The 16,413-nt window shown below is 36.7% G+C and overlaps 1 protein-coding gene across 1 annotated transcript in view; it reads right to left on the reverse strand.

The window, feature by feature from the left end:
* Positions 1–950: 950 nt before the first annotated feature.
* The window catches only part of LOC126484914 (band 4.1-like protein 4), a 583,005-nt gene continuing 567,542 nt past the window's right edge, over positions 951–16,413 (reverse strand). Inside the window, exon 20 of the mRNA XM_050108514.1 lies at positions 951–3,337. Coding sequence (XP_049964471.1) covers positions 3,167–3,337 — 171 coding nt within the window. The 3' untranslated portion in view covers positions 951–3,166. The remainder of the gene's footprint in view (positions 3,338–16,413) is intronic.

Consider the following 16,413-nt stretch of genomic DNA (forward strand, 5'->3'; position numbering starts at 1 on the left):
AGGTGTTTGGAAGGGCTCTAAAATAAGTAGACATAAGGACCAATATTTTCTATTTCTGTTAGCTCTTGTATGCATTGGGTATCTTACAATTCTTTTAGATTCATTTTCATCTTACGTGGGCATTGAAGTAACCAGCTAAAATTTTCACATTTAAATAGGGGAATTTATAAGATCTTATTTCCAAGTGTCTCCCAAAAGAATTCTGTTGTCACTTTTGTTGATATGGATTATGGAGGCATGGCTCAAGCATTGATGATTGTATAAGACGTTTTTTGTATCTTAATGTTATTAGCAATGCTGACAATAATTTATCAGATGGTAAATTAAGCTGAGAAAATAGTTAAAATTACAGACACAGGAAGTCTAACCATTATATAGTGATCAATTTCTGGGGAGGAAAGAGAGAGTGATTGGAGAAGATTGCAAAGATGTGAAAGATTACTCAAAAAGAGGTTTGAGAAGAAGAGCAGGAAAATATAAGAATAAACTGCCCTTCTCCCCCTTCTCCTTCCCTCCACCCAGCTGCCGGCCGCGGTGGCCATGCGGTTCTGGCGTTGCAGTCCGGAACCGCCGGACTGCTACGGTCGCAGGTTCGAATCCTGCCTCGGGCATGGGTGTGTGTGATGTCCTTAGGTTAGTTAGGTTTAAGTAGTTCTAAGTTGTAGGGGACTTATGACCTAAGATGTTGAGTCCCATAGTGCTCAGAGCCATTTGAACCATCCACCCAACTAATCTATCTTTCCTCCCTGAAGAAGGAACCCATGGTTCTGAAAGCTAAGTTCAGCATTTCCCACTGTAAGTATTTATGTAGTAATACTAGGAACTTTGCCTCCTTAAGGTAAGTAATGGCTAGCCTGTTTATTCACAATTTTCAAAAATAATTTTATAAGAGGGTATTTCAGGCACTTCTTGTAGAGGCCTGAACATCTTGGTTTCAAGAGGTTTCTGCATATCTAACAGACATAGCAAAAGGGAAGAACTTTTCAATTTCTAGTACATTTATTAAAAACACAAATTTTTGGATGGAAATATATATATGACAAAAAATAAAATGTGCCCATCTTTTCATTACTTGCACATTTGTATAAAATTGTAGATCACACACAAAGAGCACAATGAAAGGTAATACAAAATATTTGATTACCACAATACCATCAGTCATGTTTTGAGTTACGTACATTTTGCAGAAACATTTGATGGACAAATTTCACCATACCTACTTCAATTTTAGTGAAGTGTAAAAACATGTATATGACAACCCCTTATTTTTAATCCAACTGACATGTAAAGAAGCATCATCCACATCAGTTTAATTTGGATAATTTTCCACTGCAATCTTTTTATGAATCATGGGATATTTTGAAATGGTATGGACATTAAGGACTGTTTACTAACACAGCCATTTCATTTATCATTACAGTTAATTATAGAATACAAAATCTGATAAAGCTTAAATCTGTAACAGTAATAATATTTAAGATGTATATTTCAAAATTTCAGAATCATTCATAAATTAGTGCATGTTTCTGAGATAAAAATAATCAAATATTGTATAAGCATTCTTGCTGCATGTTGGAATATTTAATGATGTGATGAATTGAGGCAGCTAAACATTCATTCTGACTGGCAGGATGTTTACAAATACATTGGATGTTCTGTATTTTTTAAAAACACATTTGTTATAAAGATGTCTGTTACAATCTATCTGAATACCTGTTGAAATTACGTTTGGAGCAACAAATATGACAAGGTTTTTACATGTATCAGTGACTTATTTACTTCTGAACAACCTCGGACATTTTGTTGCATTGACAGTTATGGCAAGTACAATGGGGAAACAAAGCATACACTCTCATGCCCTTCTGAGCTATTCTTATATAGTTAACATTAGCTCACTGTACTTCAAAGAATAATTATTGCTATTATCAATGCTGAAAATCAGCTCAAAAATAGTTTTGAGGCAATATCTGTCAAAAAGAGAGAGAGAGAGGAAAGGAAAATCAGCATTATATGGGCAAGTAAAGGGATTTTTGTTACTCAGTACAGCATCTGATAATAGGTACAACTTCTGTTTCATTTAGGGCAATGGTGCTCACAATTCAAATTTACTCCCCATTACAGTGGCTGGTAACTACTTGTAATATGAGCCTTCATGGTATTATTATAAGAAAGTATACAGTCAGTCAGTACACTGTTTAGTATCACAGCACATCTATTGCAGGACTCTGAATATTAACTGCAGTAGAAATTGCCAACTTCACACAGAGTTCCTTATTTAAAAATAACAACAACACATTAAAACTCATGGTTGCACCACAGTTAACTTTATAGGAATAAAATGAAATAATATGGCAAGAGGAACAAAATATATGAGATTCAACATAATGCTCATGTGATTAATGGGACTACTACTATATAAACCATTATTACATGCTTTGGCTGGTAAACTGAAGAAAATCTGATATGGTTTTCTTTACAGGGATACTTTCTCTTGGTAGTTCAGTCTGTTATTTGTTTCAAATATTATTTACAGTCCATGCATATTTACAGTGGAATGTGAATATGCTATATACAAAACTAAGTAATGCCACTGAGCATACATACAATAACCACAGATACAACAGACACATATATTTCAAATTAAATACATTTTCACATAAATAAGACACACACAATATGACATTAGCACAAACATGAGGGGACAAAAAGCAATACCATGGCACATCAGTAAACACTTCTGTAGTGGAAGTAGAAAGCTCATGGATTAATGAAAGAGAATGGGCCTTTCTTTTACTTCATCTTGTTGCAGGCACATCATTACTAATATTAGAGATACATTGCTTTTACCTGCAGTACTAATTGAAATTTTACATTGATTGCAAGTCATTCTTTCAAATATTTGGTATTTGAAAATGTCTTCTATTTCAGACTAACACATTCTCTCCAGATTGTCCTCATCCTTTGGTTTGTTCTTCCTTGTCTATTATTAAAACACAGTATTAAAAATTTTATATAAATCCTTTTCAACTACAGAACACTGTATCCTGACAATAAGATGGGTACAAAATTCAACTGGTAAAACACTTAGTTCACATTATCACACACATGACTTATGTCTTTATATGAAATTTCTTTTTGTTCAGTAATTTGGCCAGTGCAAATTTTATTATAGCTCTGTACTCATTTCATGTGCAACTTCATGTCCATTGGCCATATCAGATTTACTGCTGGATGAATCCCCGTTGTTGGGCTTGTACATTGTTTGAGTTTCTAGAGGTTCTTCATCTTCACATATAGTCTCTGTGTCATTGCTCCAAACAGAGCTCATCGTGCTTGTCTGAAAGCAAAGCAAATGAAATACGTTTCAACAATTGTGTTAGTGCAGGATTAATTGGTCTGTGTTAGTTACAAAGGTTATGACTGTAATTAAAATATTTTACTTAGTGACACTACAGGTGATTGTACTGTGTAGTTTCACAATTCAGGACACAGAAATAATTTTCATATAGCCTTTGCTTCCTTGTTTGCTTTCAGACTGGAGTACATATTACAGTGGGAAGATATTCAACAAGCTCCTGTCTAACATGAAGCAAGAAATGGGGGCTCCCTGCTGTTTCAAAAGGAAGTTAAAAATGTGTCTGATTAGCCACTCCACTAATTATCGGAACATCTAGATTCAACAATAGAGAATTTCTGTTAGTTACATGCCAAATAGAGTATCCATTGTAGAGTTGCATGAAAATTAGTGGTGTACTGCAAATAGGAGTAATTTTCTCTGAAAAATACCACTTTAATCAAGTAATGTTAAGCTGCCAACAGCAGGTTAAACAGCAGTTGTATAATATAGCTGAGGAGGTAGGATTTTCAATGTAGCAGCTTTCTTTTTAATTTAGTCAGTTACATTTAGCTGTAAATAGCATGAATAGCACTAAGCAAAGCAATAATTTGTTGTCAGTACAGAATACAGATTTTCTTGTCGCTTGTTAATGTATTGATGGGATCTACAGAACACAATGAATGAATGAATTAATGGGCAGAAGGAACCACAATATGAAAATGATAGTGAAGAAAGACAGCAGTTATCATTTCTTCAGTGTAACGATATATTTTTTGTAATTGGGTCAGGGTTTAAGCCAATCTTCTTGCAACTGGCATTTATCATTAGTAAATAATACTAATCTAAAGATATATGGAATGTTTATTGCAGAGAGACCTTATGTTTTAGAAATTGTACTAAAATAACTATGGACAGTGAATTAATGTATGAGGAAACAGACCCTCAAACAATTTTGTCCATTCATAATAAATAAGCATTAGTGACCATCAGAGACAACTGCAATCATATAAAGGAAAGTAACTACTCAGCAGCATTGAGCACCACTTGGTTTCTTATATGCAGAAATAAAACTCAATATTTCAGTGCAAAGAAAGTATGCACATACATTGGACTCATCAGATATGAAAACAGTTCAGTGGTATGTGTTATATTATTTCCAGAGAAAAGGTGAATAAAATTCCATATATTAAGTATCAAGAAAACTTTGTATTGGAAACTTCATTACATGGTGCAGCATGAAAAAAGGCTCAGTTTATATGCTGATAAACTTCACATTCATTAAGACTATAGCATTATGATAAGCTGCAGTCATGGGCGTTTGTAATGAATAAGAAGTTTTATATGGATGGCAATATTGACTTTTTTGGAAACACATTGTTTTCAAATGAAGCGACTTTTTATTTCTCTGTGGCACTGATTTAATTTTTGAATTTAGGCTTCCATGTATTGTCACTGAATTTGTTCAGTGTACATTGAAAAGTAGGTTGATCTGTCCATTTTTTGTTGTTGTCATGTATTTTGACACATAGGAGTACTCTGAATGTTATAACCATAGAGAATTGGCAACCCTATATTCTGTTTTTTGGGGGATGCTGCTGTGCCCCCTCCCTCCCCCCTCTCTCCTCACCATACCTATTGGACTATAGCTGTCCGCAAGTTTCTGTATGATAAATATCACAACTGCAGGACTGCGGGTAGTGGACCTATTCTCTGACTGTCATCATCTTTTGGTTTTTTCCTCTAAAACAGACATACATAAAAGAATGTATTGTTTAAGAGTTGGCATTACATAAAGGACTTCATATATTTGCCTAAACTGGATGACATCTCCATACTGAGAACTTGTATTAGACATTCAGTTTCTACAGTCACAATGAACATATCGAAGATGCATGTGTGGCGAGGATAAACTTGACTGTGTTATGCTTTGTTCACATGTGACACTTTACTAAAGAACTCAGAGTAAATTGAATTGTTTAAGTAGTTTTGTTTTCATGTTTTTTATTATGTTTTCTGTGAGCATGTAATAAGTAGAAGGTTAGCAAAGGTTCACCCTGATATGTCATCATCTGAAGTTGAGCTTGAATCTGAAATTAATTCTGGAGGAATAAATTACACTGAAGAAAATGTAGCTCAATATGTTCATATAATTATGTTATGGAATGTTCTGGCAGAATGTAAATAATTTTGGAGTGAAGGTAAAAACTCGAGCAGTTTTCATTCTTTTTTGTGCCTGTCAATGACTTAATGCTTCCACTATTTGTTGAGTTGTTACCATCAGTCCTAAATTATTAACTTGTTCTTTTCTTATAATTTCTCTGCCAAGAAAGTTGAGATTCTTAACTCATCATGGACTTATCAATCAATATAATTCCAGGTCCTGGCACTTCTATTGCTGCCGTTTATATGTGAAAGGTGCCTGGGCAAGACTCAAAGATAGAGCAGCTTGTTTGTGAGCAGAGTGGAGGAGGAGCTGATGGGCATGGATGGCAGACACAGCAGAAGGGCAAGATGGGGGGGGGGGGATATAAAAGTGTCGTGCTGACATCTACGCAGTCCACTCCTCAGAGATACCTGATGATGGCAATGTTGTCACTTACCAAAATGTTATGCCTGTTTCACTCTGACATCCAGCCATTCACCCTTTAACTACTTCATCAGTACAGACTATGATGCAAAACTGACAGATCAAAATTTATAGGAATTGTGAAGGAGGAGGATGATAAGGTGGAAAGAGGTCGGGGGGGGGGGGGGGGGGGGGGATGAATGAATGAATGATGTCTTCATTTTATTATTTTGTAATACCCTGAGTTATATATTCATTTCTCTCTTGATATTGGGTACTGAATAATTTAACACTTTTCATGACATCTGTGTACCCCTCATAAAATACCAACAATTGAGTCTGAAGATTTGAGCTGGTGTTAGTTTTAGAATGTATGCATCATTGTTATCATAATCATTATTGTTACTGGATACAGTGTTACATATGAAAGTAGTTCATGGCCAGAAGACCTTGTCAAGACAGTGATGGTTCCAGACCCCAAAAACATTTGGGTGATCTGGATCCTCCTCTCCACCACCAGCTTTTCTGAACTGCACGGGTAATAATTATCCTCACAACAAATTTTCCGCTCTCAAAATCATCCTGGCCTCAACCTACAGTAACATACTGCCCCACATTCTCCATACATCCAATTGTTCCTGCTCCCCCCTGCTGTCCCCTTTTCACAATTCACCTCCCATCACCCTCATTGTGCACTGACCTCTGCCAGTGCACACCCCTGACTTTTGAATGTGTATGCATCTATCTTTTCTGAAGAATAGATGGGCCAAAAGCTTACATGTAACAGTCTTTTCGTCGTACCTGTCTGCAACTCAGCATGTCATCTTTACGGTGTGTAGCAACCTATTTTTTTCATAACATTGTGATGTGCATAATGTCAGAGAAGGAAGGGGAAGAGCAATTTGGTTTCGAAAAGGGGGAGGTTTAAGAGGAGCTGTAGGACTCATTAGAATAATTGATGAAAGATGTATAGAAAGAGGAAAATGGAGTTTCTTCATACACCTGGGAAAGATCTTTGACCAAATGAAATGGGATAAGATGATGGAAATTCTAAAATTGAAGAAGGTGAACTGGAAGTACAGGAGACTAATTAAGGGATTGTACAAAGGCAGAAAGCAACCATGAAATAGTATGACAGACAGGTTTGAAATTAGAAGAGGATTAAGACAGGGTTGTTGTCTTTCACCAATGCTGCTTGTTACGTGTACTGAAGATGTGATAGTGAAGATGCTAGAAGTAGAGAAGGACTAAGCATAGGAGGACAGAAGATCAAATGCAACAGATGTCCTGATGAAATAGTGTTTCTTGGAGATAAAACAATATCTCTCAATAGAACACTCTCCTGAGATGAATAATTACAAGAGTATGGAATAAAAATCAGCACAAAGAAACCTAAGGTCATGAGAGTATATGACACAGAATATAAGAAAGTGAAAACAAAAGAAGTTGAAAGGCTGCACAATGCAGACATTTATAGAGTATGATAACTGATAAATGGATGAGTGAAGTAGAAACAAGATCCAGAATTACAATGCCAAAGCAAGTTTTCCAGAAAAATAAATGATTATTATGCAGCAGATTTCGGTTGGGGTTAAGGAAAAATGAGTGAAATGCTTTGTGTGGAGGTGTTTCTGTGCAGTTGTGAAACTGGATATACAAGAAGAGAAAAGAGAGAAAATTGTAGCTTTTGAAATGTGGGTTTGAAAGAGAATGGAGAAAATAAAATGGATGGATAAAGTGAAGAACAGTGAAGTATTGGAAAGGGTAAAGGAGCAAAGAACCCTCATACAGCTGATCAAGGAAAGGAAAGCAGACTGAGTGAGACATATAAGGCAAGTAAAAGGATTCTAACAACAGCTACTGAAATACATATGAAAATAGAGAGGATAAGAACAAAAAAGCCAGATTGAAGTGAAAAGAGGGAGATACCAGACTATGAATCAGATGACGTGGAAAAGGATCAGAGAGAGATAGCAATGGTGTCAGGAACCTGCCAATAAGCAGAACATCTTACGGCAGTGATGAATTTGGATTTCCTGTTAGGCAGTTCAAGAATACCTCCAAAGTACTGAACCAAATGTTTGATGATCCATCTAAGTTTCTGAACTCTTATGTACAGAGATTCTACCATTGTGGAAATAGCATCACTGCAAGGACAATGGTGGAGGTCCTATATGTTAGCACAGGACGAGAGTTGGTATACGTTACGAAATGAACCTTAGCCAACTTACGGTTAATCCTAAAGCTCATTAGAAGTAGGAAATCCAGGTTCAAACTTTGATCCTGACTTAAATTTTCATATGTTACTTTATATGACTTGTTTGTGAATGTTATTACTGTTTAATTACTCTGCTTGTATGTATTTTGGATTTTGCATTTATTAATCATGTCATGCATACAGTTTGTGGCCATAAAGTACCCCATCACACTGCTATGTATCAGAATTTTTGATTTGCTAAACAGTTATCAGGTATAGTTCTTGATGTTATCTGACAACATCTGTAACAATATGCTGTAATTATTTAGTCTTTTCTGCCTGTAGTCATGTGATAGGCATGTGGTGAGTGCAAAAAAAAAAAAAAAAAAAAAAAAAAAAAAAAAAAAAAAAAAAAAAAAATCCACAGCAAATTTGACTGAGATGTTAGAACCCTAAGGTTCCTTGCTTCAAAAAGGTGATGTGTCTACACTTTAATAATGTTTTATATTTGTATTTGATGCAAGCATTTTCCAAAGGACCTGGCAATCATTTCAAATGATATAATTTTTGAACTTATGATGTATGTGAAATGGATACAGATGTGTGGGAAAAAAAAAAAGAGGATCAACGGAGTGTCAGAGAATGCATATTAACATGTCAAAATGAAGGTATTCTCTGAAACAGCTTCACTGAAGAAAATCATGATGCAGTTGCAACATTCAACCTGACTTAACTGGAGTAAAGTGTAAGTTCTTCTGTAAGGTCACATAACGGATGTGCAGAACTATAGACTACCTTGTAGAAATGTGTAACATATATTGCACTCATGTACTTCTTTTTTGGAGGCCCAATGACATCTATGTAGGAATCAACATTTTCTAAGAGCTACCTGTGTGAAACTGAGCTTCATCGGCCTTTAGATCTAGGTGGTAGTAGATAGCATAGCTCACATTGATACATTTTTCTTATCTTCCATTCCCACACTGTCACTTGGTAAACACAGTGTGTGCTTACGAATAAGTGAACATGTATAAAATTGGATAGAAGAATTCCTAGCACACAAAACCCTGTAATTTGTTCTTAATGGGAGACGTCATCAGAAGTGAAGGCAGCATCTGGCATATCTCAAGTTAGGGAAGAAACTATCTGAGGCAAAGATTAGCAGCTGACTGTACAAATAAACATAATGTAATTTTCAGTAACAGACAAAAAATCTGATATTGTCCAGCTACAGAATTTGTGATCAGTCTCGGAATCAATCACATCTTTCACGTACCTAGGAATATCCCTCTGGAGAAAACTGAAGTGCAACAACCACACTAATGTAGCCGTGGGGAAGATGGGTTTCAGACTCAAATTTGTTTTTAAGAATCATGAAGCACTGAAAATCATGGACAAAGAGGTCATCAACGAAGCTCTTGTTCAATCACTTCTTTAGCACTGTTTGTCAATCTGAAAGCTTTACCAAGTTTTAATATAATAGAGAGAAAAGATCCAAAGAAGAGCTGCATATTATATGCAGGTCCCTGTAGTGAATGCAAGATAGTTACGTGAGAGACTATGTGTGTTCTGGAAAGCCTTACTCACAAAATTCTGAGTAATCTTCCAAACAGTGTCAAGAACATATCACTTTCTTCTACATACATCTTATGTAATGCCTCTGGCACTAAAATTTGGGCATGGATACCAACATGTTTTCCTCTCCCATACCATTTGTGTGATGAGTAGAAGGGATGAGTGGGTGGGGTAGGTGGTGGAGGTAATATTTCTGGTACATCGTGAAACCTGTGTCAGTCATTGTATGATGGCTTGCAGATGAAGAAGTAAAAGACAATTTATCAAGGAAGACACTGTCATACACTAGACACTGAACTATGTACAACCTACAGTACTCTTCTGTAAAGCAATCGTTAGAAATATATTTTGGGCCATAAAATCCATTTGTAGGCATCATTCTGTTTAAAATTCTAGTCCCTCACTATTTTCTGGCAGTGAACTGCCTTACACAAATAGTAAGCCTGTACAATATTCCACTTCTCAACATTAGTTCATATGGCTTTTCATTTACTAAAATTTAAAATGCAGTGCAAGATTGCCGATTCCCTACAGCAGTGATGGAACATCAGACAGAGATTCTACTCAAGTTTCATTACTGGTATATAGTTTTGAAAATGTTTCCATGAATCTTTAAATATTCTGGAATGTTTCAAAAAATACTGTTTTTTATTGGGTTGGCTGTTTATCAGGTATCATCCCAAATTAGAGTTACGAGTACATTCAAATTTAAAAGATATAAAGAAGTCCTACATGCCATAACATTACATTATTTCAATTCTTTGTGAGTTTCAATATCTATAAAACTCTCATATTTTATCTACAGTTTTTTATGATTCTATGTATGCAAAGTAACTAGATACATAAATGTATTCACACCAATTTGCATATTGTTGTAAGATTTTTTTCGAGTCTCTGAGCAAATTAACATTATTTGATTTGAAAGGAACATGTAAATGTATACCTTCAAATCTGATTGATTTTAATCATTGCTACAAACCAACATTTCTCCTTTATCATAAAAGTATTTCTTATCCATTGTTTGCTTCCAGTTTTGGAATTATGGTTAAGGTTCAACATACATGGTGTCCCATGAAGAATGACCAATATTCAGGGATATGAGAGGAACAATCATTTGAAGCAAAAAACATCATATGAATACATGTCCTGTTTCCAATTGTTCTTGTAAAATGACTGGACGTATCAACAATGTACATTAAAGGTGTTCTGTCTTGGAAGCATTCAGAAAAGGGCATATGTCCATATGGAGTTTTTTGCTTCAAATGAGCATTCCTGTCATACCCCTTAGCAGCAAAATTCGTACTGGGACACCCTGTACAGTGAACAACAGGGTCGTTAGAGACAGACAGAGGCAGACAGAAGAAATGTCACCATCTCAGTGGCAGTGACTTGGGGAAACCATGAGAAGCATGAATCAGGTTGGCTACGTGGCAATTTGAATTCCCCTCTTCAAAATAAGAGCACTTAACATCTGCATTCCTTACCTGATTTTTAAAATTTTTGTATCACAAAGAAGAAATGCATGACTTAATTTGTGGAAAACTAAAATTTTCTTCCCCCCGCCCCTCCCTGTATCATGCACAAACGTGCCACAATATAAAATAATAAATATCAGGTGATGTTTATGTTTGTTTCCTTACACAACTTCTGGTTTTCCAAGTTCCAGTTTGCATAACATACTAATAAGTGTGTTACTCTAAAATTCCACTGAAAAAAAAAAAAAAAAAAAATATGTTCTGTGTAGGACAAAGCACAGACATGTCAATTTTATAATTTGACAATATTATGAAAATGATAGATTTCTATTCACCATATAACAGAGATGAGTTGAAGACAGGAACAACAAAGACTACTAAACATGTAAGCTTTTTCTGGTTACCTTCCATTCGGAAAGTGGGTGCACTCAGCGACTGTTATGTGACTTATAAATTATAGAGTGCAGCAATCAGTCGTCCATTTTTACATTTTATTACACAAATCCAGATTTTGGCTAGTAGCCAGCCATTCTCAATGCACTGTTTTCTATTCTCAATGCATGCAAGTCCCTGTTGTATGGGAGTCAGTGACAGTTCTTTGAAATTTCAAAGAACTGTGACTGACGCCCAAACAACAGGGACTTGCACACATTGAGAGAAGAATATAGTGCATTGAGAATGGCTAGCTACTAACCGAAATCTGGATTTGCGTAATAAAATGTAAAAATGGACGACTGATTGCTGCACTCTATAATTTATATGTAAGCTTTTGGCAAAAAGGTCTTCTTCTGAAATAGGCAACATACACAAACATATTCATGCAAACACAGCTCACACACACACGTAACCACTGCCTCTGGCTGCTAAGGCCACACTGTCAACAACTGTGCATGATGCGAGAAGCAATCTGGTTAGTCAGGGTGAGGAGGAGGCTGAGGTAGGGAGAGGGAGGAGAGCAGGATACGAGTATGAGACAGTAAACTGGTGTTTATGGGAGCACACAGGGATGAGGTGGAGAGAAGGTAGGGCAGCTAGGTGCAGTCAGAAGGTTATATGGAGGGCAGGACAGAGAAGGGGACAGGGAAGGGGGCAGAAAAGGAGAGAAGTAAAAAGACTTTTGGTGTGCTTGTTGAATAGAAGGCTGTGGAATGGAAACAGAGAAGGAGATGGTGGGTGAAGGACATTTACTAATGAAGGTTGAGGTCAGGAGGGTTACAGGAATGAGGGAGCCAGCCACAAAGGAGCATTCCTCTCATTGTGCAATACCACCCAAAACTGGAGCAACTGAATCACATTCTCTGCTAGGGTTTTGATTACCTCTCACCATGCCCTAAAGTGAGGAATGCCCCACCCACTATCCTTACCACCCTTCCTACAGTGGTATTCCATCACCCACTGAACCTACACAACATCCTTGTCTATCTCTAGATAACCCCTGCTCCCAACCCCTTGCCTCATGGCTCATATCCCTGTAATAGATCTAGATGCAAGACGTGCCCCATACATCCTCCCACCACCATCTACTACAGTCCAGTCACAAGCATCATCTATCCCATCAAAGGGAGGTCTACCTGTGAAACCAGTGATGTGATCTACAAGCTAAGTTGCAATAAATGTGTTTTGTTCTAAGTGAGCATGACAACCAGCAAGTTGTCTGACCGCATGAATGGCTTCCGACAAACTGTGGCGAAGACAGCTAGACCACCCAGTTACTTAACATGTTTTTCATTTCAGTGACTGCTTCACCTGTGGCATCTTGATCCTTCCTTCCAGCACCAGCTTTTCTGAAATGCGCAGGTGGGAACTCTCTCTGCAACATATCCTACATTCCCGTAACACTCTTGGCCTCAACCTTTGTTAGTCACTGTTCTTCACCCGCCATCCCCTTCCCTGTTCCTACTCCCCCCTACCCTCCTCTAACCTCCTGACTGCACTTAGATGCCCTACCCTCTCTCCACCTTTTCCTTGTATGCTCCCACAAACAACACTTTACTGTTCCCCAACCACACCCCATTCTCCCTCCTCCTCCCCACCTCAGCCTCCTCCTTATCCCTACCACCCAGATTGCATCTCCCATCATGCACAGTTGCTCGCAGTATGGCTCCACCAGCCACAGACAATGTCCAAGTTTGTGTGAGTTGTGTTTGCATGAATATGTGTTTGTGTGTGTATTCTCTATTTCAGAAGTCCTTTGGCTAAAAGCTTACATGTTTTTGTAATCTTTTTGGTGTGCCTGTCTGCGGCTCAACATCTCCCATATATGGCTAATAGTTATCTATCCTTTTCATAACACTGTCATTCTTCCATCCTGGAGTTTTTCATTGTTTAATTTTATAATTTAATTTATTGCTGGTATACACATGAGACTATTTTTACTCTTAATTTCTTCATGTATTTTATTAGTACAGAATTTCTTTCAATGTTTCCATTGCAATTGCTTGTGCTAAATAATTTAGACTGTATATAGTAGCCTCCTGCTTGCAGTAATAAAGCTGCTGTCTGGAATAGATCATCAGAATCTTCTCTTTTCATCTGGTAGATAGATCTGTTATGAGGGCTATGAATCCTATTCAAATTTAGTGGCATATGTGACACGAGGTATGTGAAGTAAGGAAAATTCTCTATCATGTGCTCAGTTCAGTGCTATTTTCTACTAGTCCTCTTCATTTTATCATTTTCCTTGTGCCTGTTTAAAATAACAAGCTGTGATCAGCAGCTGTGCTTTCCCATCTCACCTCCATAATATGCATACAATATTATCTTAAACTTTTCGTGTTTGATGTCAAATTAGGATAGCTTTTTCAATTTTCTATGATGAAGAGCATGCAAATTCATTTTCAGTACTGTTGTCGTCATGTCAGATTTTGTATCAGTCTCAAAAAGTAAAATAATAACAAGACCCAATGGGAAAGGAATGTTTCTTTGTCCAGCATTTTGTTTCTGTATTTAGCAGTATTATGACTCCAAATAGAGAACTATCATAACAGATGATGGAATACATCTTACTACCAAAATACCAAGGTCATTTGTTAGCATGTACAGGCATGTCACCTGTCTTCTGGCCTTTTGTAATGGTGAGTAGCCTTCAGATTGGGAGATTACCTCTTGCTAAGTAGCACCTTTCTTATAATTCCTGGATTCCACTTACATTTCTTTCACTTTTGTGTGATTGCCATTTTTCATTATACATTTTTAAACCTTTTTTTCTGGAAGTTTCAACAACATCTGCAAATGTCTTAAGGCACTGGCACTTGCAGTAATATCAAATCTTTCAAGAATGGTAATGTCAGATCTTTCATGAATGCCGACAACAATTTGACGAGTTCTTCTGTCCTGTGGCACTCCATGTATCGTCAACTTATATGAAGTCATTTATCTTCTTCTTCACCAGTTAACACACATTTGTTTTCCACATTTCTTTAATTTAGTTCATTTCTCTTTCTCAGATAACACAGAAATATAATTATATTTTGCAAATGGGGATTGATCCCAATCTACAGGAAGCATCTATATAACTATAGTCAATATACTGCACAATGTTAAATAAATATAATTTCAATGTCATACTGGGAAGTTCTATCAGTTGTTTCTAGTGCCTTGTAAAAGCTAGTGCACCATTAATGCAGAAATAGAATAAGCCATATCTATTAAAAAGCATATTGTCTGAAAAATACAAGAATAAAAGCAGTCCATGTAGTATGTGAGACTAGCTAAAAATTATTCTATACTACTTGCATATAATTTTCTACTTGTTGCTCTAAAGCTACTGCAACTCCAAGGCATGCAATGATTTTCAACCTCTATTAGCTATTAACTTCTATGCTTGGTATGGAGACAAAGAACATGCACAAGCAAAATTTCATACTAATAAAGATAAACCAAGATTTTTTTTGCCAGCAGCAGATCAATTTTTACTTAATACACATGGCACTTTTTTATGCTCTCTTATCAGAGATCATGAATCTCATGATTTCATTTTTATTCTCATCTTTTTGATTATGTCCTAGTTATTACAGAAAATAGCACGCAGAGAATCTGGATTACCGGCAGCAGAGGTTGAAAACCACTGCACCCGTTGTGCAGAAGGTGCAGGCAAGCTGATACTCACTGTATGTGCTTTGGATGAGAGGCGAGAGTATAAGCTCTAAGCTGGCTGAGCGAGACCTCTGGTGGAGCAAGTTGGCTGTTAGTCCCGGTTCGTCCTGGCCTCGACAACGTCTTGCGTCCAAATCTCCTGTCTGCACAACAATACACCATTCTCACCCTGCTCCATTCTAGACGTTTCCTCAATCACTGTCCATTTCTTCCTTCTCCTTATGATGAACACACATCATATGTTTTTCTTCACTATTAGTCATTTCAGTATGCCATTCTGTGGCTCAATGTCTGTACTTTTTTTGTGTGTAATTTCAGTCTCAAGTAATGTCACTGTCATTTTGTCACTCAAGTCACTTCAGTATCTGCAATCTTTAGTGCTAAGAAACAACTGTCACAACTCTACAAATTTTCAGATAAAAAGCTAAGCAGAAAAGACTCAACACCTGATAATAACCATCAAACTATAAGCAAATGCAAAGCCAAAAGTAAGAAAAATAAAGAAGTATAAAGCAGCAAGCAACTCTAAGAGATAAAGTTGTTTGAGTGGAAATGGGTAGTAAAAATCCAGCCTACAAAAGTGATTCAGAGAAAATCATAAAAAAACCACAAATATTTTGGAACAGATTGGCAGAGGTGAAAAAAGAGATGAGGTGCTACACCGTTTCTTCCCCCCCCCCCCCCCCCCCCCCTCCTCTCCTTTCCACCTCCTCTCCCTCACCCCCTCCAAGTGCAAAAGATTTACCAAGTGACTGTACATACTAAAATTTGGAGAGCTGTCAGACAACAGGCACATATGATAAATGTTAGGATGTAGTGATGGAGAGGTTATGTTGAAAGGCAGTGTGAACACTGAAAAGACCTCAGTCAAGATAAAGTTCTGAGTTAGAGATGAATGTGAACAAGTGAATGCTCTGCCATCTCTATATAATATTTCCTTTCTCTGTCACTAAAAATTTGTTTAATACTGAAGGCAAATAACCTCATTTAAAAAAATCTGGATTCAGTGGTTCATGGTGTTGTTTTCCAAATCACAATTCTCCAAACATCTATAGTGTGTGGCATCTCATTTATTTACTGCTCATGGGTGCAACTAAATTTTTAATTTTAAAAAACTACCCATTTCCCTCATCTTTGAAATGTTATTCAGTAAAACAGTTTTAAATGA

The sequence above is a fragment of the Schistocerca serialis genome, chromosome 6 (genome assembly GCF_023864345.2).
Source record: "Schistocerca serialis cubense isolate TAMUIC-IGC-003099 chromosome 6, iqSchSeri2.2, whole genome shotgun sequence".
NCBI lineage: Eukaryota > Metazoa > Arthropoda > Insecta > Orthoptera > Acrididae > Schistocerca > Schistocerca serialis.